The 23,090-nt window shown below is 43.5% G+C and overlaps 2 protein-coding genes and 1 long non-coding RNA gene across 3 annotated transcripts in view; 2 read left to right on the top strand and 1 right to left on the bottom strand.

Annotated features, from left to right (window-relative positions):
* The window catches only part of ece2a (endothelin converting enzyme 2a), a 62,829-nt gene extending 50,828 nt beyond the window's left edge, over positions 1-12,001 (bottom strand). The window contains exons 1-2 of the mRNA XM_020098920.2: positions 11,863-12,001; positions 10,851-11,013 (exon numbers count right to left, since the gene is read on the bottom strand). Coding sequence (XP_019954479.2) covers positions 10,851-11,010 — 160 coding nt within the window. The 5' untranslated portion in view covers positions 11,011-11,013; positions 11,863-12,001. The remainder of the gene's footprint in view (positions 1-10,850; positions 11,014-11,862) is intronic.
* On the top strand, positions 11,865-12,565 carry LOC109636906 (uncharacterized). Its single transcript, XR_002203229.2, has 3 exons — positions 11,865-12,006; positions 12,107-12,374; positions 12,453-12,565. It is a non-coding gene; the product is annotated as an uncharacterized lncRNA (long non-coding RNA).
* Positions 12,566-14,810: 2,245 nt separating this feature from the next.
* On the top strand, positions 14,811-22,877 carry map6d1 (MAP6 domain containing 1). The gene is made up of 3 exons (XM_020098899.2): positions 14,811-15,489; positions 16,777-17,083; positions 22,231-22,877. The coding sequence occupies exons 1-3, from the start codon at positions 14,957-14,959 to the stop codon at positions 22,306-22,308; spliced, it is 918 nt and encodes a 305-aa protein (XP_019954458.2). The 5' UTR covers positions 14,811-14,956; the 3' UTR covers positions 22,309-22,877.
* Positions 22,878-23,090: the final 213 nt, after the last annotated feature.

Here is a 23,090-nt window from a genome sequence, read left to right as displayed (position 1 = left end):
TAGCTGAGAGATCTCATCGCACTGCTACTTAAGAAACTGCAATGCTCCAATGTCCATGGATCCATCTGTTATCTATATTGCTTATCCTTTGAGGGTCGTGGGGGGGCGGAACATTGTGTGAGAGGAGAGGTTCAGCCTGGACAGGTCGCCAGTGTATCATAGAAAAAAAACCATTCACCCCCACAGACACGAGAGAACATGCAAACTCCACACAGAAAGACTCAGAAACCAGGATTTGATTCAAGACGACAGACCTGGTCACTGCACCACTTCACCGCTGCAATGATGTATAGTGTTAAAATGACTATAACTGTAGTTTGGGTTTTGGACACGGCAAGTATATAAACAACATTTAGTCTCAATGTAAAGTCCGAGATCCAAGAACTATTTGTTGAAACACTGCAGTGACAGAACTTCACTCTATTAAAGATACACACACAAACCCCCAACATACACAGCAGTATTTCACAGTTAGTGTATAACTCTCCAGCACCACAGCCGGCTCGCAGCAAGAGTGCATCACTGCAGAGAGCCAAATGTACTGGGACATCGATGACGCACACACAGTGCCATTATCTCGCTGACGGGGCTTTCCCTGTTCAAAGCAAAGGCATGACAGGTTAATGACGACATCGAGACACAGAACACAGTGTCTACCTCGCTCGCCAACAGGCCACGCAATCAACCACAGCAAAATCATTTTTCCTCCAACAAACAGGCACGGAAACCTTTAGACACCAGTACTGTGTCTGTCCAGAACAACAATACACAGATTCTGTGACTGTGGCTGCTAATAGCACGTGCGCACGCACACACGCACGCACACACGCACGCACTTTATTTCAATTGTTTGGTGTGACGGAACACCTGATTTGCATTCCTGGCTGTTTTTTTATGTAAAGCATCTATGTCAACACATCTCCTGTCACATGTAACATGTAAGGTGCATCATGCCTGTCTACCACCAAGTCAGGCTCAAATTGGTGCAGTAGGACCAACGCCATTATTGCCGTGGCCGCAGCAGTGTTAACAGCTGATCAGGAAGCCTCTGGTGTAAGAGGCGTGGCATTTCCGCCACATGCTCTAAGCCGTTGACCAATCACAAAAGAGGAAGTCTTCTGACAAATCAGAGGAGACTGAGGTTTTTGGGAGGCAGTGTTTCAGACGGAGGGAGAAACAAGTCACTGCATCAGTGTACCGTATATGAGACAAATGTGTATGTTGAGTGTTACAGTAGGTTAACCTTTTCCAGTAGACCCCATTATTTAAATTAGGAAGCTTTAAATGACCCATGACTCCACTCATCCTCTGAAACCTTCATCCTCCTATAGCTGTTATTTCAAAATCACATTTTTACATGCAGAGCCACTGAATCACAGATTTGAGTGCATAAGCTATTGTCACAGTGAGGGAAGCTTGCTTCTTGGTATTCGTGACAAATAAGCAGCGTCTTTCTGGATGAGATTCATCTTTGAGGTTAACAAAATAGAGAGGAAAGAGAGGAAGTAAAGAGAAGAGGTGAGAGAGAGAGAGTGAGGGAAGGAGGGGTAGAGAGAGAGAAAGAGGAGAGGGTGGGACGGAGCAAGGGTAATATGATGCAGGAGTGTGCAGTGCAGACTGAGGTGGCTGCGTGAATGCCAATCATCAGTATATTCTCATCAGAAGTGTGGACAGGGCCACAGTTCCCCCATGGATTTGACCAAAACTAAAAACTCTGTTTTTCTTTGACATTTTAAAATGGTATTCTGTAAGCACAGTATTATAAGTGGCATTTTAAACACCTTCTTTCAATTATCAGAACCTTTATGACTCTGGATAATCCTCAGACCTTTTCAGTTTTCATTGGAAATAAATAGTCCCTGTGACAGTGCATTTGGTGGATTATCCATTTTACTGGGGACACTGCTTCCAAAGAGAGACGATAACGTTGAAATCTGAAATGTAATGCTTCGGGCTACTGCGAGCACCACAAATTAAATTGTACTCACTCCTGTTATATTGGGATAGACACAGAAATGTATGGCACAGAAAGCTAATAAATGTGGGCAGGTGAAACCAAAATTATCTGCATGTTTAAATACCACAAGGGCTGATTATGTGTTCTTATTTTAAAATGAGTGGACTGAACCTTTAATACACATCCAACAAATTGATGAATTAGATTGTGTTGATCTAAGTAAAGGCACAAACAACACACCCGCCATTATTTTCTCTGCCTTCCCTTTCATATTGACAGTGATCATGCAGGTGCACTCTGGTACACCCGATGCGCCGCCATGTGACACCTCCCGCCACTGTCCTGTGTCCGGCTTCGCCATCCATGGAAGAAAACAACACAATTTTTACCGTTGTCCCACTCTGTGTGTGCCCCCCTTTCTGTTGGCACACTGCAGCGTGACGCAGCTATAGGGGCTACCTCTCTTTGTAATCTAATTATTTCTCTCCATCGTTCTCCCTGCACCGCCTCCTTCACTATCATCTATTACATCTACGCCCGACCCATTTAATGTTTCACGATACGCTGGTTTACCCTCACAACCACAGCACTTGTGAAAGCATGCACCACACGTTTAATCCAATCAAGTGGCCAGTCGGACCCAGAAGTCGGCGGTGTAATTTACACTCTGTGTGAGTGGCAGCTGTGCATCCTCTCCCCTTCCTATGGCCATTTTATTAACACAAGTCAATGAGTCATGAGTGTGTGTCTGTGGTGTATGTGGTCACCCCCACGGTCCGCCTCCGCAAACCCTCTTACCAAGGGCGTTCAATGACCTGGGAGCCTGTGTCTCTGTGTGCCATCTTTGTATTCACACATGCACACACACACATTCACCACAGGTTGGAATAGATTTGATGATAAGATATCTTCTAATTGTCCCACAACAAAGAAACTCCCACTGCGACAACAGAAACACTGTGACACACTCTCACCCATTTCTCACACACACAAACGCTCTTGCTCTGTTTATCAGGGCCAAGCCCATCGATCATCGTAGCCTGGTTGCCTGGGTAACCCCGTTATTATTCAGAGCATGCAGCACCAGCTTGCAGAGAAGCTGTGTGTATGTGTGCATGAATGCGCGTGTTATTTAGGCAGCGGAGATTCCCGTTGGCTCAAAGGCAAAAAACGCCACTGGTCCAGTGTCCTCCCTTATCTGCATACCTGAGGGTGGACATTATCTCACACACGCACACACTCTGGATGATAGGGACACAGGAGCGTGGCTATTTCACATTCTCTTCCATTTCCTTTGCCCACCACCACCACCTCACCACCTCCCCTCCCTCACTTATTATTTTCATTCATCATCCTTCTTCCATTTCTCTTCCCTTGCTGCATTTCATTCAGCCTGCACCCCCTATCTGCTCACTCCCTCTCTTATTTTTCATTCACATTCTGCGGTTGTGAGGCTCATTCATAAACAGCACCACTCCCTACAGCGGCAAAAAGTAGCGAAGAAGGGGGTGGGCGGGTTGTCGGGGGGTCGAGGAGAGGAGAGGGTGGGATGGAGGGAGGGTTGCCCCTAATGACTTACTGACTGCTGCATGCTGGGGGCTCCTGGAAAAAAAAACAGAGGGCAGCCAATCCGGATGCTGCGAAGAGGGGAGGGCAGCGAGGACAGAGCGAGGGAGGGAGGGAGGGAGGAAGAGAATAGATTGGGAATAAGAACCCCCCCCTCAGTCATTCATTCATTCATTCAAACCTCCTCCCCTGAGCTCACACAACAAACCTCACCTGCCACAGTTGTGCATCTGCTGCAGATGTTTTAGTTCATGTAGGTGGAGACAGACAATGCAGTGATTCACAGAATTTTCTGTTTGTGGACGTACAACTGCATCATGAATCAATACAATCAGTCAGCTAAATCTGAACCTAGTTTATTTATTATTATAGACTGTTCCTGTTATTTACAAAATAGCGACTTTTTAACATTCAGATTATGTTGTTTTACAGCATTGATGTCTGAATCCCAATTCATCTTAGAGTCAAGAAATTTCCACACCTAACATATACAGGCCACAGGACACTGCAGAAAAAGCAACCTCCACTAACCTTTGCTAGTTGAGCAGCTAATGTATCACTGAATTACCTCAGTCCAAACACTGCTATCCAAAAACCAATGCAACAGCATATCTCTACCTCACTGCTGCTGGTTAAGACATGAAGCCACATTTAAATTCATGCACCCAACTTGTCCCTTGAATGCCACTGTGAATAACCTGCCAGCAGAAACTAGGGCAGAGACATGAAGGACGGCGCAGATACAATCAGATCAGACACTCTCCGCCTCCAGCCACCACAGGACAGAAGGGCCGCAATCAATAAAAGGAAGGGCAAGTGTGAAATGGCAGAGGCCCGACTCTTGCTTCTATTGTTCCTCCAAATGAAAAAGGCACTGCGCTTTCCTGCAGCCTCACAGCCGCTGTTGCCATTGTTATGCCACGTGCAGGAAGGAGGTGTGTGCACAAAAGCACCCGTGTCTGTGCGAAGAGTGAGGGGAAAAATAGGAGGGGAGGATGAGTGGAAAATGATTAAATGGATGTGTTGGAGATGAGGGAGGGAAGCAGTAAAGGAAAAACAAATTTAAACGTGGGAGAGACACCTGTGAGAAATAAAGGGAGGGAAAGGTTAATGGAAAAAAACTGGAGTTTAGATCTGAGGGTTGAGGTTCCGGTGAGCAGCATTATATCTGATGTCAGATGGATCCTCTGACAGCTGCTAAGACATAACACTCTCTCCCTCATGCTTGCAGTGTGTTGCCAGGGACTTTCCATCCCATCAGCATTTCGTGTCCGAGCGTGTGTGTGTGTGTGTGTGTGTGTGTGTGTGTGTGTGTGTGTGTGTGTGTGTGTGTGTGTGTGTTTCCAACACTGTGGGAAAACAGGTATGTGAGAGGACTGTCACCTGTGATCTCCATGTTATCACTGAAATTTAATCCTACACTTGGGCTCATACGTTGCCTGCGCACTGCAGAGGTTCAATAACAAATGGTTCACTCTCTCACACTGTGACAACAACACACAAGCACAAACAAAAAATCTGTCCGACCTGCAGAATCTTCCACTGTGCTGAAGGAAGATTTTACTCTCCAATTCATCTACAAGACAAATTCTTTGTATTCAATGTACAAAATGTTGAGAAATTGTATTATATACGCTACAGCATATAAAAAAGTAGTCTAACAGCTTCCTTAGAAGCGAGTACGTAACATCTCTATTGAGTCGCAAATTTCTGAATGAGTCGTATCTCAACGTAATAACCCAGCAGCAGTTAAGTTGGACTCTGCTGTGAAAAGTGCAGCTTCCACGGCTCTCAACGCTGCTGTAAACACCACCACTCAGGCTATATTTATAATCAGCCTGGTTGAGGGAACACAGGTGGACATCTTTGATACCAAATACTGGCACGTAGGGGCAGGGGAGGCAGAAGTGAGGCGATGGTCAACAAGGAAAAAAAAAAGGGAGGTGAGAGAGGTGAGGAGGAAATGGAGGAAGTGAAGTATGAGAATTAACGTGGGGCGTGAATGAGCAAGAAGGGGCCCGAGAAGGTGACGGACATTGTAGTGATGTAGTAATGTTCTTTAGAAAAGTTAGTATGTCATAGTGTTGGAGGCAGTGTGACATAGTGACACAACTGCTGACTGGTCACACTCATGGTATTTCAATATTGCTTCACCAATAAACGCCAGCTTCATCACCATCAAGAGCTGAAGTCACAGGCCAACAATGTCACCAAGGCCCAACTGTCCCCTTTTGAAAACACCTTTAAATTTACTAGATCTGGATTTTGATTTAGATCTGCACCAAATTGCTCCCACTCATGAATATCAGTCTCATAAACAGGCCTGTTTTTATTAATCAAGATCTATAAATTATTCTCTGAGAAATTATATAACATATGTCAAAAAACACCCTATTTCACCTGGATCTGTCCACTGATACGGATCTGCACCAACATTTAAATGGATCCTTCCTTGTGTGTCATGGAGATGTGTTGAGCTGTTTTAGTGGAATCCTGTTTACAAACATGTAAACCATCCAACAAACAGACAGACGGGTGAAAACATAACCTCCTTGACAATGGTAATTAATCCCTTTATCATTCGGATAACAATGGAGAACAGCCACCAAAACAGGCCCTTTGGTCGACCTTTTCCAGAGCTTTCTGAGCATCCCTGACATCTTCATCTGCTGAAGAGGACTGTGATACAGTTTAAAGCTCTGTAAAAAGCTATAGTCTGCCCGTTAAACTACTGTTTCAAGAAGTATGAATCTCCACACATGACAGTGGGTAAGCCTCCCATCAAGAATAAAATAAAAAGGATCATCTTTTTGATCATCTCTTATTTGGTATTTATGCTTGAAAGATGACGATTGAGTATATATGAAAATATGCAAACAACAGATCATCTTTAGTGTGTGTCTGAAGCTTTAGTAATTCAAGTTCAAGTACCAAACACTGAACAGCATTGAGACACCTACGCACGTTTTAATACCCCTGTGGACCCTGAGAGGTATTATCGTTGTGACTGTGGCGGTTCTGTGTTATCTCTGATGTCAAATTGTGAAAGCACAACGTGGATAGATGCTGCAGATCCTCCCAGGACACAAATCTCAGCCTCACACACCACAGGAGCATGGAGCCATTACATCATACCCCCTTGCCTTGGGGGAAGCGAGGCATGAGCGCTGACCACTGGGAGACGTGGGGTCATTACATCACTGAGTAAGAGCCCGGAGCAGGCCATAAAAGAAAGAGTGGTGGCTGTGCGGCGGGCGGGGACTCGACAGTGTGCGAGCGGATCATTGCTAATGCTCGGTAATGTTGCTGAGGCACATATAGAGGTCAGGTACGGGGTGTCAGTGTCTGCTTGACGCAATGCTGTGACACATCCGACCCCAGAGTCCATCAGCTGATCAAGCAGACGACCCAGCCAGTAATGAGCACAGTTATCTCCCATTATGAGGATGTGTGCTTTAAAATGTATCTAACTGGGGTATATGTTCCATTTAGGATTTTCCATAATGTATTTTTCTTCCTGGTTATTCACAGTCATCACTCTAACAAATGTTACGAAAGAATTCCTGCATTATTTTACAGGGAAAAAAAACACTGACCTAATTTCAGCTTGGTTGAAGTGGGTGTGTGAGTGGGAGGTGCAGCTTCTAAACTGGATATGCTGTTATGAATGATTTTCCCACCTGCTTGATCACAATGGAACAGAGGATCAACATAACCAAATTTCGTATTTACTTTTTATAAAGGCCAATGCTGGGTTGAGGTCGAGCATGTTAGAACAAGTTAACTGCATAAGAGCAGAACCAGACAGAAAGAACACTGCTTAGTTAAAGTACAGGAACCAGCACACAGAACAGTCCCTTTTTTAAACTGTCAAAGAAAAGATGATTCCTGGATCCGAACCAGTATTGGATGGGATCTCTCCTGACCTACACCACGTCCTTCCAGCAAGTTTTGGGCTAACTTCTGTAGTAGTTTTTTTTTTTTAGTAGCAAAAATTGTACTTGTAAGCAAGAACAGTTTTTGCTTGTACTTGCTTACAAGCAAATGCAAATAACCTCCTTGGGGTAAAAATGATTTCTTGCAGTCTGGTAGGAGATATCAGTCAACAACAGCAAAAAGAGCCAGAGTTTGCAACAGCTTCATCCCACAGGCCACAGGACTGTGCAACGCTCTATGAATTTGCACGGTCAAAATAAGCTACCTTTACTTTTAAAACACAGTATTTATTATGTTATTATTATTTTAACTCTGTGCACTTAATGAGTATCGCACTTGTCTTTCAAACTGCTGCTATTTTATTGTCTTTAAACTGTTTGTATGTGCACACGGGTCCTGAGAAACATTAGTTTGCTCAACTGTATGTTTTACAGATATGGCTGGAATGACAAAAATAAATCTGAAACTTCAAAACATCACATCCTGGACTGCGCCTCCTGCTCATGTGTCAAAGTGTCCTTGGGCAAGACACTGAACGCCTGTGCACTCCTGATGGTCAGACTAGAAACTCACATGGTAGCTCGCCCCAATCAGGCTTTAGATTCAAAGACGATTCCTGATAATATCAAATCATTGTTGATTTTGATCACGACTTTCATGGGAACTGTTGGCAATATGGAAAAGAGACAATTTCCTGCATAAAGAACATCAATCAGACTTATTGTTTAAGTACGAGTGGTCGTACTGCTTCTAAAATGTTATTAAAAACTATTCTGTGGTTTCACCCATCCTTATTGATTGCACCCCTAACCCAGAGAGGACGTCTCACATCCTGCAGCTCAGATCTATTATGTGCAGCTACAGTCTGGATGAGGGGACTGACTCTGCTGAGTAAGAGAGAATAATACCAAAAGGCAGAAGTAGGTTACTGAGGAGGTGGGGAGTGAAAACAGTGAGACGAGGAGTGGAAGAGAAGAGGGGCTGGGAGGAAACAGGTAAATGAATAATGTGGATGAAGAGAGAAGAGGTGATATGACAACATAAAACTGAGGATAAAGACTGAAATCAAGTAAAAGAACAAACAGAGGAAGGAGAAAGACATTAAAACTGTCATCAGTATGCAGCAAAGCATTCGAGCTCATCATCTGTGCATCTCTTTCCTTCCGTCTCCTCTGTTTCTCTGTGATGCGCTGATTATCCTAATGGAAATGACCTCCGTCGGAGACAGTTGAGTGGCCCAAACCTGATTAGTAATTTACCTCCCTTCCATCTCTCTCTCTCTCTCCTTTATCCTCTCATCACACACAAACAGCACCGTGGTGCCTCAAGTCTTTCTTGAAGTCTTCCCTTCTCTCTGCCGAGTTGTGCCCCCCCCCCCCCATGGTGACAGTAATCTATTCTGTCCGTTCGTACGAGCCTGGGTTTACAGACACGACAAGCGAGGGTAGCCGGGGGAATGTGTGCAACCGTCTGAGCTCGGCGTTGTTTAAGTGCTTTTAAGTGCTCGCCGTGTCAATGTACACAACATGTGAGGCTTAACAAGTCTCTACAGTGGGCTTGTGTGTTGTTGTAAAAGACGGCAACAACACGTGCGAGCTACAGAAACATGTAATGGCCTGGTTTTGAGAGAGAGAGAGAGAGAGAGAGAGAGAGAGAGAGAGAGAGAGAGAGAGAGAGATGCCCTCCAAGATGAGAGCTCTCAGGCGATATAATGGCTCTCCTTTGGGTTCAAATCAGCATGTGCAGAGTGCGGAGCCCACTCACGCCTCTGCTGTAGGTGTGTGCCTATGACGCACGTTGCAAAAGTGAGGCTGTCCGTCAATGTTCTGACCTCATCACTCGCAATCGAGCGGCGGGGCTCCACACCATTAATGTTGAAATCAATACAAAAGAATAAGACCCTCCGGTTATAATGAATTCACACACACACACACACACACACACACACACACACACACACACACACACACACACACACACACACACACACACACACATGCCACCGTGGATGCATAAACAACACTCATATCAGCAAGACGTGGATCAGCACGGCCCTCTATGGCTCTGTGGAGGTATAACAGTGGAACAGCAGAGGACGTTAAAGCAAACATTATGTACATCATGCCATAATATATGACATATGCTAATTATAAACAAGAAAACGAATTATCACAACTACTTCTTTACAATCTTTTTAATTGCTCGAAACCAGTCTCTGTCAAAGACGACTGGACACCATCGTGGGTGACGACAGCAAATGCTCAACTTAATAGCTATGACAAATTATGATCAGCATTAAAAGGCAAATAACAAATACATGTGCAGATTAATTCTTCAAATGAATGTAAACAAAGAGGAATATAAGCACTGAGGATTTTAGTAGTAGTGTCAATGCTTGTACCACTCGCTTTAGATTTTTTACATTTCAGTTCCCATTCAATGTTTCTGCAGCAAATGTTTTTGGAGCATGTTTTACAAATCTGCAAGGACATAAACAAAAGGAGCTGCAGGAAGTGCTGGATTTATTCTCTAGTGAACAGTGACACCGTGTGGACATTTACAGAAGTTCCAAATCTAAGAATCGGGGATAAAATGAAGCAAAAACAATATAAAAAGGTTCACTCTGTATTATTCACAGAGAGATTACAATTTTCATGCAGCTACCACAGCAACGACAACAGGATCCAGTCTAAAATGAGTCTAATATAAAGAGTAGGACTGAAGCTAACTAGTCATTTTATCTGTACCAAAGTAATTCCTGATTTGAATCACAGATTTAAGAATTTTTTGGACTGTATTTCAAAAACTTATTTCTAGATAAGGTTTTTGTAAAAGTTGTGAATCTATTCAGTATCACAGAAAAGTTTCTTGATTTCTTCCTTTTGAGTCTGTAAACTAAATGGCTTAAAAGTTATTGCCACTGAGATTAATTTATTCTATTGAGATGAATATTGGCACGGGTTTTGCTCACGTACACACAACACACAGATATTTCTGGTTAGATGTCTGCTGCACATCAAGGTGTCAATTCTATCAAATTCTTTATATGAAAGACACTCAGGTCACTACACATGCAAATGACTGTGGATTTTATGGAAGGAGAAGTGATGCTAATGACAGCACCGACAACCATGATGATGATGATGATGACACTCGGTGACATGAATTAAAGAAGGCTCGCAGGAAGTGAGGGAGAGAGGAGAGCTGATACAGATCTCCTGTCAGAATCATATAGAGGTGTCACAATAAGACAAATCTACCAGGAAAAAGTGATGTTGAATACAGGATTCTGTCATTTGTGTTTGTTCTAGGGCATTGTGTGGTGCGGAGATGCAGAAAGGAGGTGACCAACCAAGATACTGAGGGGATGGAAGACAACAAAACTACTAACCCAGTATCAGAATGGAGTCGTCCTTCTTGATGTGCGTTTCCAGAAGGTGCTTGATTTTGGAGAAGTCGCCCAACCAGTCGTAACACTGCTCCTTCTTGTATCGTTCATCCCAGTAGTCAACATCTTTGTACTGGGAGTTGTCGTCTGGCACCAAGTCCATGTTCTCTTTAACATAGAAATATCACTTAAATAGAAATGCAAATAGAATATGTTTCAGAATAAAAGACAAATTGCTTATGTTGTGGTTATATTTTCACCAGCACTGTTGCAGGAACCATCACGGTTCATATACCAAGAGCACCATGGAAACATCCATTACACATATTCAGGAGTCATCAGGTTCATTAACTGAAAAATGCTCACAACAAAAAGCTCATTAAAAGTGAACAGAAAACGGATCTGATCAACAATAAATCATTTGAAGTTAGAAGAAACAACTTGCTCAAAACAGAGGTGATGAAAATGCAGGTGAAATGAAAAATACAGTGATAAATGACCAAGTGATTGAATTGATTTAAAGCCAATTTGACTAAAGCAGTCGTTACATGATGAACTGAGCCGCGTTTCATCTTCTTATTAATCATTTGAGGAACAACATTGTCATTTAACATTTCAGGAAAGTGGCGTCAAGGGTAATAAAAAAAATCCTAATTGTGAGAATGCTTAAGAATTGATAATGGAACTGATTAAATGTATGTGAACTAAAAAATAGAGGGATCAACGACCCATTAATTTGATAAATTCAACTGATAATTTTATGTGAAACCACAGACGAGGTCTTCTGAACTCAACCAAAACAAACACACGTGGTTTTTTTTGTGTTCCTGAACCTCCCTCACTAGGCTGATATGTCTGCACAGCGCATGCGCGGAAAAACAAAAAAAACAATAAAAAAACGAACCAAGACCTGTACAAGCTGTGATCCGCCCTCCAGTGGTATTCACGAACTTCACAGAGGCACGTAGCACACACACTGACACTGTAATTACGTATTATTCGTTTGGCTACTTACGGATTCCACGTTACACCAGTGTGTCTGCGATGAGTTTAAAAAGCCGGTTCGCAGCGTGGGAGCTTCCACGTGTTGTAGTTTTTTTTAGAGAAAACTAGTTCCTGTGAGAGATGTTGAAGCCTCCAGCTGATGAATGAAGTGACGGTGAGTTAAAATGAGTTTTGTGTAAAGTTCAGAGTCATTGAAGAAAAGAATCTGGACAGAGACACGTTGTCTCCATGTTGTCTTTCTACTTCCTCTTCAGGCGGAGCGATTTCATTTAGCCCGTCCAACGGGTTCCTGCTGCTTTCAAATGCTCCTCTGCTGTCGGACATTACACAACTCTGTGTGATTTCAACTTGAAAACAACAAAACAACAAGCTCTGATCTTCCCCATTTACATTACTACAAGCTCACGTCACTGATGTTTCTGCTGCCGGTGACTGAGAGAAAAACTACATCATCATCCTGAGTAATATTACTAATACAGCACTGGGCTGGTGCAACACTTGTGACTTTAACAACTGAAGACGGTAAGACGTAAATTGTTTGTTATGGTGTAATCTCATTTGAAGGTCAAACACTCATGGGATAGTTGTTTTTCTCAACAGCTGCCAACGCGGTAATTTGACCTGAAATTGGTCATTTCTACGGTGGCCCTGAAATGCAAATTAAAAAAACAAATTACACAGAAGTGCTGTATAAATAAAGTTGATTATCATTACCTGCTATTGACAAGGCTTGTCGTTGATGTGATGGACACACTGCTCATGTGTTTTGTGATTTGTTGTAGTGTTTTCTTATTTTTTATTGTCTTCTTATAGAACAGAGACTGTTTAGAGAGAACAGGGAGACTCTGCCCAGTATTAGATTGTGTTCACTGAAAGACTAAAAGAAAGTTGTGTCTGAATTGAGCCTCTTGTCGTATTGTTCACTTTAAATGACAGGTTGAGGGTCAATGAGGTGAATTCAAACAATATCCCACAAACAACATAAAAAACTGCTCATTATCTCCCAATGTTTTTTCTCTCCGTACTGCCTCAATAATAATCTCTCCTCAAACAGCTGCAAAACGTGAATAAAATGAAATGTTGTCAGTTGAGGCATCAGTATTACAAATGTAGTTTTTCTGCATATTTAGTCATTTATCCTAAATATTATCTAGATAATGTTTCTGTTAAAACTTTTGTACTTCTTGTACTTTTATTTTTGAATGCAGGGCCTCTTCTCATAATGCAGTACTTATAAAGAGCTATACTGCAACTTCTATCTAAGTACAAGGTAGGAATACTTCACCTCTGTACAGCCATCTGTCTTTTTGTGAAGCAAACAAAGAGATCTTAAGGTAATGTCATACTTTCTCCTGTAGATGGCGATATCAAACTGGTATTTCACTCCCTTGCAGATGCACGTTATGTGTTACCAGCAGAGATGAAAAATGTAACCATGGTCAGATCTGTCACCACAGTCTGTGGCTGTGTGAATGCACAGCGATGTGAAGAAGAGCAGAGAACTTAAAGGTGACTTATGGTTAATGTTTATGAGCATCTTCAACCACAACTAAGGCTTTTATTGCACCACAAAGTGCTTCTTAATATGTTGCACTGCCTCCATCTGAGACATTGAGCTCCTCTGAGAGCAGCTGAAAGAGGAATCTTGCGCCTTCAGTGCATAACCCCAGTGTAAATCACTCCACCCATTCAACTTCAGTTGAAGTTATTTTATAAACATGGGCAGTCGTACCTCTCCTGACTGTAGTTTTTCACAACTTCAGAGCACCTGAGTATCTTCGTGCATCTCTAACATCATCTGAAAGGTCGACATGAAAAGAGAGGCATGATGCTGAGGTTGACTATGACAATTAGACTATGTGGCAGTGTAAAAACCAAGAGTCCTTTGTTGTGTTTCAAGAACTTTCTTTTTCTGCTTCAACACAGAAAGTAAATAGTGTTTCAATCTGAGAGTTTTCTTAAACAGAGCATAAACAGAAATAATGATAACTATAAAAGATGCTACAAATACCTACATGACAACCAAATACAGAAATGTGCAGCAAATAAAAAAATCTAATTAAACATCATTAACCATGTAGGGATAAGTCGTAGACTTTAAGAGATGGACGACATGATAGCTACCTAAAAGTGAAGCCAAATCATCTTGATCAGCCCCTAGTGGCTAGCTGCAGTATAGGTCATAAACCATGCCTCCTCTATGTAAGCGAATAAGATATGCGGCAAACTGAAAAGTCAAATAAATGTTTTCTGTAATTTTATGTAGTTCTTATTACACAAATGTATGTATCATTTTTTATTTTACCTTTAAGTTTGGTATTAATTGATGGAGAGAAAAAAGATGGTGGCCCCCACACCTGGGATATTTTGGCTTAATTTCTGTACATTGAGGAAATGAAGATTTACAGTCATTGATTTTTAACATGAGTGAATCTAATAAATGTGAAACTGCTGGATTTTCAGAAACATGAAATTACATTGTACAAAACACACTATGGAGTTTAGGTAATTTTACAACCACCCATAATAATCTTGCTGAGTGCAGGTTGGTGCAACAGGAACTGTGAGAAATCCTGCAGGTTACTGTGCATGTATGTGATGCTGCAGCAGACTTATGTAACCCTCAGCACGCTGCACTTCAGGTACAATCATTTGAGTGATGACAAGTGGGAGAAGCCACCAAACAACTCAAGCTGCAGGCTTGTGATTGTGGGAGTGGGCGCGTGTAGTGGAGAACAGAATATCACGGCCTATCTTTGATGCTGGGTCCGCTGAGACCGATGCGGACTCCCGGGGTCCGGTCTGAGATGCGGGGAATGATTTGCCACAGATTCCTCTGCATAGTGGAGGCTCTACCACAGACCACGTGAGAGGCGCATTCACACACCGGCTCATCCCCGCTGCTGACATGGACCCCTGGACACTCTCCACTCTCTGCTGCGCACAGACGGACGTGGAGGGAGGGAGACACTCTTTCTGATCTTTTCTTTTTCTCTTCTTTCCATTCCCCGCACATTCTCTCTCTCGCTCTCTCTCTTTCTCTCTCTCTCGTCTTCTCCTCTCCTCCTCAGCCCAAGTGTTAGTTAGAGAGGGGAGGGTATACGATGGCTTGGCCGTGCATCAGCAGAGTGTGCTGCCTGGCTCGCTTCTGGAACCAGTTCGATAAGTCGGACCTGTCCGTGCCGCTCACCATCCAGAACTACTCGGACATCGGTGAGCAGGAGGTGCGCTCCGTCACCAAGCAGCTCTCCGCCTCGGAGCGCGCACCCGGGAATAACTACTCGACCCCGGACGCGCGTAAGGACGTCGGCTCCCCCCATGCGCCCCTGGATGGCCCGGGGACCCGAGGATCGTTCAGGGCGAGGAGGGAGCCCGGCTACAAGCCCCGGGAGGACTACCATCCGCCTGGAGTGCCTTTCACCAGCGTTACGCAATACAAGCAGGATTTCAAACCCTGGCCCATCCCCAGGAAAGAGAACTTCCCGTGGATTAGTAACGGGGGCAGCAGGGCTGACAGTGTGTCGGACAGCCCGGGGAACAGTCACCTCAGCCAGGCACAGGCTGGGGAGGAGCGGGGCAGGGGGCAGAGATGGGGGGAGCAGCAGGTGGCGGAGGAGAGTAAAACCAGCTCCTACAGGTAGGACGCTTCCAGATGTGCGCCACTTCAGGCAGTGATGCGGCTCCTCTGGCCTCCATATGGCCCGGACTAACTGGATGTGAGCCCATGTGGCCCATTTGTAAAATAGCGAATGTAGCCCAACTATCCCAAAACAGATTTGGTCCTTTTGGTAAACATGCGGTGCTCTGGACAAGGCGTAATCTGGATGTGAACCTAAAGTGGGCCATGTGGTAAATGATGAATATGGCCCAAATGGCACAAAACCACTTTGGCACCTTTGGTTGATGTGGCATATATGGTTTACTTGTGGCCCATCATTCCACACAGTTTTGATCCAGATGTGGGATGTATGGAATGTGAGCCAAATTGGGGCCGAAACAATTTTGCTCTGTGGGTTTGACCTGTTTCAGCACCTGTCCCTGTTTCAGCACCTGTCCCTGCCCCCTGCATGGTGGAAACCGATGTCTGCTTTGACTCTCATAAAGATTAACAGTCAATTGACATGGAGGTGGTCCCAGGACAGCCTGCACGAAGATGAGGTTTCATGAGATCAAGCTTAATTCTATGAATATTAGATTTTTTGAGGGTGTGTTTGTGCCCGAAGCACAAATATGTGCCTCTCAACCTTTCTGGCTTGTGACCATATGAAATAATGTACAGCCCCCTGTTATCTATGAGTTACTACCAACAGTGCAGCCAAAGAATTCATTTATTTTCCTTTATTTACACATTTAAATAGATTGAAGAGAGTAAATGTATACCCTGTGATTCACAATAGAGAGAAAGAAATTGTGCATCAGTCAGAATACTTATCTCACCTTGCAAGCTTATCTTATGACCTGTTGAGTGGGGTTGTCCCCCCCACATTGAGAGCTACTGATTTTAACTCTTGATAATCGCCTCTGGAGATTAAAGGGTTATTCTGTTTATTTCACAAAAATAGAATTTTTTAGTTGTGATATCTGGACTTTTAATCATGGATCACTCTCTTAACTAGCACCAGAAAGCTTCAAGCCCCAAACTCTTGCCTCTCCTACAGATTCTGCATATTCACATGTAGAATCTATTGATAGAGATTATGGTGGCTTGCATTATTTCCTTTAGGCCCAATGAACCTCACTTTTTACCACAGGCTTTTAAAAAATGTTTCCAAGCACTCTGCATTGCAACTGAACTGATCTTCATGTGTAAGAAGTAGTGGAGAATCCTCACAAGTCACATGCCCTGAGGCTCAGGCCAGATACAAACTTGTGCCTGCTCTGCTCTGCTTCTCCGTCTCACTCTGATGCACCTCTCTTCCTCCAGGCAAGAGTACAGGCCGTGGACAGGGGTGAAACCTGCCAAAAGTGCAAGAAAAAATCCTCCAGCTCAATACTCCAGCCCGGGGACAGAGGCCACCGACGTCCCACGAGAGACCAGCTACCAGGCTGCCTTCAGTGGGGACTTCCACAGGTCCCTGGGGTGGAGGTCTGCTGCCCCAAACATACAACCTGCTGCCATCCCCCAGCCCACCGCCGCTGTCCTGCAGGCCGGCAGGTCGCCCAGCGCCTGCAGCCTCCAGCAGAGCGTCGCACCTGAGAGGGCAGAGCTCAGCGGTATCACCAAAGGAGAGGTGAGCAAAGACAGAAATGTTGCTCACAAGGTATCAGTGTAGTGTCAGTCACTGGAGGACTGATGTTACTCACTCCTTCACTAACGGAGCTGTAGCTTCAGAGTGTCCATTAACAACATGTTCCTCCTGAAAGTCATCTTCACTCATCTCCCAGGTGGCCTGTTGCTGTTGGGGCGTCTCAGTGATACAGCATTCTGTCCCTAAGCAGCTCAAAGTGACCCAGCTGTTTAAAACAGGCCACGGACTATGTTAGATAACAGCCCCACGCATTCCTTTGACCTGGATAGAAGAAGCTTGATGAGAACAAAGAAGTTCTGTAAATGAGTAATGTGCTCCATTTTGGTCCCAAAATAAAACAAACCCATAGACAAATATATTAACGTCTATATTTAATACCCCTCTGATGGCGGCTGCGGTGAAATACATATAAATATAAGACATAATGGTTCTAGTGATTTTATTCTAACAGAAATTGTCTGGACAGACCTTTCATTCCAATAATAACACATGGATCCCTCCAAATTCTATATTAAATGTATTCTACGTATTTAATTGCATCAGTTATGTGTTTATCATTAAATGAATATGAAAAAAAATAATTTGTGCATTTTAAAGAATAACAAACTTTAGACCATGCGGGCAGCTTCTTACCTTGATACTTTATTATAATCGATGAAAATCCTGGGGTTACTTTTTGTGAAATAAAGAGGAAAATGACAAAAACCACCAAGGACAGATGTTCTTTTACAAACCAGAAAGCAGAATTGTGCTTATCTCATAAACGTGTTCATTTCAATGTCAAAAATGTGAGTTTCAAACATATTCTTTCAATGTTGCCCAGAGACACAATGACAACATTTTAAAGTATAATCCGGATCTGTGCTCTGGGGCGCAGTGAATCAGAAAGATGGGCGCGCACAGAGACAGATGTACAGTGAGATTGAAATTTGATGCAAAACTAACTGCGACAACAAGGCGACAGGATTTGCTCCGTGGAACTTGGAAGTTCAGGCAGGTTGTTCCTGATTATTGAGGGATAAGGGGACATATCCCCGTCTTTCCTCTTTCAGTCCAGGTCAGCTGTTGCGTGACAGTAAGTGAGACAGTTTTTTGGGAATCTCCAGAGGTTTAGTGCCATCCCTCTTCCCCGCCTACACCCACTCAGCACCATCTGCCATAGAGCCGGGCCAGGTCTGGGCTGGACGTGGACAGGCGGTTTGTCTCTTCGCACTGCACCGTGTTTCATCTCTCGCTGAGAGGAATCAAGGGGGGACAGGAAACATTTGCATGTGTTGAGAAGCTGTGTTTTTCTTCTCTCCTCATTTTCAGGAAAAACGTGATTAATGTATGAGTGAAAAAGCAAGATGGTGTACTGAATCTTATTTGCACAAGTTTCTGATTAATGCACCATTAAGCCGTCATGTCTGTCAGTGTCCTGTGTGATGGTGATGGAGGTCGAAGTGGTAGAATTCAGTGGTAGGACACAGACTATTAATAACACTGGCCCAGTTGGAGTGAGAGTTCACTGCACATTAAGGAGGGATGTGCTGCTGACAGTGTGTTCATCTGTGGGACTGAACACCACACACACACACACACACACACACACACACACACACACACACACACACACACACACACACACACACACCATTATAGGTCACCTTTTGGGGAATTTACATTTATCAATTTTTCCCAGAGCTTTTGTCCCTAATTGGACGAGCCGTGTCCAATTGATTTGTTTTTAAAAGAGTTCGACCAATTTATCAGTTGGCCAATAAAGATGGGTCAATGTGAGTTTTTCACAGACATTTTAGTATCAGTATTGAGTTTGCTAAAAATAAAACTTTGATTTTATGGAAAAATAACAATGCAGAACAATTATATTTAATTTAAGGTAAATTCAATATATTTTCTGTTCATAGTTATCTATAATACATTTCATGGCTAAACTTGAAATCAAGCCTCGATTAAATGTATTTGACATAAGCGCTTGATAACGACATCTTTTCATCAAAACTGATACATCAGTTTAATTTTTTTTTACTCCCTAATATCGATATCGTCATAGGCCCCCAAAAAAATCCATATCAGTGGAGCTCTAGTTTTTAGTCTGTAATTTGTCCCCATTGGTCGCCTATGACAGACAGACACACAGTAATCACATCAGTAATACCACAATATGCCAGAGCAACAGAAACCGGCCTGGCAGCAAATCAAGTTGATCTTAGATTATCCAGCCCTGTCACCAGTGGCCCACTCACTGCCAACTCATTACTGACTCACCAGCCCCTTGCAGAGGAGCCTGACCAAGCATTACACATCCCACTGCACTGTGCATTATGCTGGGTCATGGCACCGTGCTGGGAATTTGTCTGGCGTTTTTGATTCCATTCTGTAAAACACATAACCACACCAAACTGCGTTATCACCAGCACACACAGCTTCTTCATTTAGTGTGAGGAGTCTATTCATTCAAAGACTTAATGGTTTAGTCCCCAAATAAGCTGCTGAAATCAAAATCAATCTGCTCGTGATGATAAATGAGTCGGGCAGCCATGAAATTCTCATTATTGCTTGATTCAATCAGTCAAATTGTGAGCTCCCCCACCTATATCCCATCAAATCCATCTCAGCAGATAAAAGCCGTCTCTAATTTTATGACACGCAGCAGACAATTGACCGATTAGAGCTCCGTGCTGATGCTTTTTATTATGAGAGAGAGCGGTGCTGTCTTGAACTCGTTGAACTCCACAACAGAATTTAAAAACATCCTGATGACATTGTTGTTTTTGCGAGTTGATGAGATGAGACAATGAAGCTCTGGTAAAACCTGAAGCCCGGCTTGTCTAGCTCAAATGAGTGCAGCTCTGAACTGTCTGCACCGTGTGTGTGTGTGTGTGTGTGTGTGTGTGTGTGTGTGAGAGAGAGAGAGAGAGACAAGGCAGATTTATGAGGATGGGCTGTTTAATCCGCAGTGTGTTTGTGTGTGAGGGATGAGTGAGACAAAACTGCAGAATGGGGAACACATTTAACATGCAGAGTGGAGGCCTCAGCGGGAAACTCTCTTTATCACACGTTCCTGGTTGTTTTATTGTCAGTTCAGATGCAGCGGCCTCATGACATTTGGGATTTTTTGCTCCCAGAGCTCACAGACAATCCTGATTAACTTCTGTGCCGTGTTCTCACCTGGCAGTGACACAGTGGGTGGATGGAAAGGCGGCTCACAATAGTTTTAAACTGCAGAAAGAGGTTCATGCAGCCTGCAGGGACAGTGTGGAACATGTGTGCACAGATTTGTTTGTCACTGCTGGAAATGTTGCTGCATGAATTTTAATAACAGACGCATAAAATGTTTACAGCTACAAAACCTTTTCCTACATGCACAAATTATATCGTCACCACTCTAGTAAAACTGCAAAGAAGCTAAACTTTTAATTCAGAATTCACACAATCTGTCACAAATGTTTGCTTGCAATTTGTTTTACATGCACAAAACATTATACAAGACTGCAAGCTGTGGAATAATTACTGAGCATCATTTCATAAGCTCAGCATATTGATGACTCTTGTTTGAATCCATAGGAAGAGACAGGAAACAGAAAGATAGAGACGCTGAATGCAAAATGCCTAAAAACCATAAAACACACAGAAGACAATCAGTAAGAGATGTAGAAAAACTCAAAAGAAATACAAAACTGCCCAGTTGGCTGTTTGCAGCTACAAAAAAATCCTATTCAGTATCACATCAGAATATTTAAAGTGGTTTATCTGACATTTATTACACTGTTAATATATAACTAGTGACTTCCATTATTCTCAAACATCAGGCCTCAGTCTGGACCATATTCAATCTCTCCCCCTCCCCTTGCAGCCACCTCACATCCTTCATCCATTGTTCTTTCCTCTCCCCCTTTACATCTACATCCACCAAAAGCCAGACTCTCTCTCCTGTGTTTCTCTCCACTGTTTTCTCTGTTGGACTTCCTCCCTTTTCCCACGCTGCCCAGGACGACACTGAAAGGTGTCCTATGTGCCAAATTGGCAGGGAGGAGAGGGGAGACGAGGGGAGGAGACGAGGGGAGAGGGTGGCATTAACAGGGGTAGAAAGGCAAAAAAAAGTGCAGAATGGAAAGAGAAAAGGACAGGACAGGGAAGGGGGGGAAAAAAGACGAGGAGAGATAAATTGAGTTGCAGCACGTGACAGGTGACGGGAGAATGAGAGCGAGAAGTGGGAGAAGGGTGGTGGAGGTGGAGTGCACCATGTGATGGATTATCTGTTAAAGTGCAACGTTGCATCAGGTTACGGGCCGTCTTTGGCAGCAATCTAATATAAGAGAGAGAGAGAGAGAGAGAGAGAGAGAGAGAGACCTGGGTGAGGGGTGATACACTCTCTGAACAGTATGTACCTGCTTCCCCACCACCCACGGTGCTGTGTGCTCACACTGAAAAGAGCTGTTGGGACAGGCGTGATAAAAACGCTGCCACACGAGTGAAATATTAGAGCTCAGCTCATTTTCAGTAACATGCCGAATAACATCGTCTGCTAAGGTTTGAATCCAAGCTTGGCCAGGGTCTCTCTGTGTGGTGTTTGCATGTTCTCCCCATGTTTGTATCGCTTTAATCCGTCCAAAGATGAGGTTGGGTTAATTGGAGACTCTGGATTGACTGTGGGTGTTGATGTTTGTCACTTTCATCATTATCAACAGAGGAACAACAACATCAACAGGAAACAATTGGTTAACTGGAGAACGTAAACTGACTGTAGGTGTGATTGGTTGTTTGGAAATGCATGTTGGCCTTGAGATCCGGTGGCGACCTGTCCAAGGTGTACTCTGATTCTTGCACAATATCAGGCTCCAGTGCCATCCATGACCTTCAAAGTAAAGCGGTATAGATAACAGACTTTGAAATCAGCTGCCATCATCTGAACAGAGCAGCACTAAGTAGGAAATAGCGCTACAGTCAAACCGCTCGCTCTCTGACAGCAGCCCTGATGCTTTCTGACGCCATGTCTGACCAGTCTCCTCTCATTTCACGGGTCCACTCTGAGCACCACGGCCACCGCCCCCTCGGGTTTCATCTCTCCGATCGCCTTCAAAGCTGCTGTTATTCTTGTGTCTCCCTCTTCCTCTCTCTCGTCTCAGGAGCATCTGGTGAGGACCAAGCTCTCCCCGAACCCGTCTGCCGTCTTTCAGAGTGGATCGAGGGTCTTCAACATCTGAGGGCTGCTCTTGGTCTCGTTTTTAAAGGAGAGAAAGTGTTTTCAGTCCATTCCACGACACACAAGAATCTATGCAAGGGAATGTATTGTTGTAAAGCGTGCGGAGCTGCAGCGACAGCATCCTGAGCAGAGATAGATAGATGCCCCCCCACCCCTTTAAAATCCTCTTCGCCCCCTGTTGCTATGGAAATGGATATGCATGAAACAGAATAAGTTAAAAAAAAAAAAAAAGAAGCTATTTTTCTCTTTTCGCGTTAGGCGCAAAATGGCTGCTGTGTGTTTGTATGTGTGATTTTGTGTGTGTGCACATGCAGAATTGTCCAGTTAATGTATATCATGCTGTATCTGCTCCAACAATGAATGATAAGACGTTTGCTTAAAAGTATTTCGTTGCCCTTTGGTGTTTGCTAGAAATCTGCTGGAACATTAAGTTATTCCTCAGTACTCAGTTAGTTTACTATTTTCAGAAAGTATTGTACTGTTTCTTATTTTGTAAATCTATTGTTGCAGAGAAAGAGCAAATAAATTATGTAAGTGAAACGACAATAAAAGAATATTAGGTTCTCAGCACTTTGTATCACACGTCTCAGCTGGATGTTTATAGCATCACACAGTTCTGGGTGGCATCAGTAGTGTACGAATAGAGTGGTGATTACAATTCGCTGCTGATATTCCACAGGTCACTTAAAGTAGATGTTTTAATCAGCATCTACATCAGAGATTCTTCAATTCCTCATCTTTAAGAAAAACAGGTTCAACACAAGTCAAGTTACTAAAATAAAT

This window comes from Paralichthys olivaceus, chromosome 16 (assembly GCF_024713975.1).
Source record: "Paralichthys olivaceus isolate ysfri-2021 chromosome 16, ASM2471397v2, whole genome shotgun sequence".
Lineage (NCBI taxonomy): Eukaryota > Metazoa > Chordata > Actinopteri > Pleuronectiformes > Paralichthyidae > Paralichthys > Paralichthys olivaceus.
The sequence above is the reverse complement of the archived record's forward strand: the minus strand, read 5'-3'. Positions and strand labels throughout refer to the sequence as shown.

Excerpts from the sequence above, each read along its gene's own strand:
- map6d1 (XM_020098899.2), top strand. The coding sequence starts at position 14,957 with ATGGCTTGGCCGTGCATCAGCAGAGTGTGCTGCCTGGCTCGCTTCTGG. Across the intron at positions 15,490-16,776 it reads AGTAAAACCAGCTCCTACAG|GCAAGAGTACAGGCCGTGGA; the intron begins GTAGGACGCTTC and ends CTCTTCCTCCAG. Across the intron at positions 17,084-22,230 it reads GCGGTATCACCAAAGGAGAG|GAGCATCTGGTGAGGACCAA; the intron begins GTGAGCAAAGAC and ends CTCTCGTCTCAG.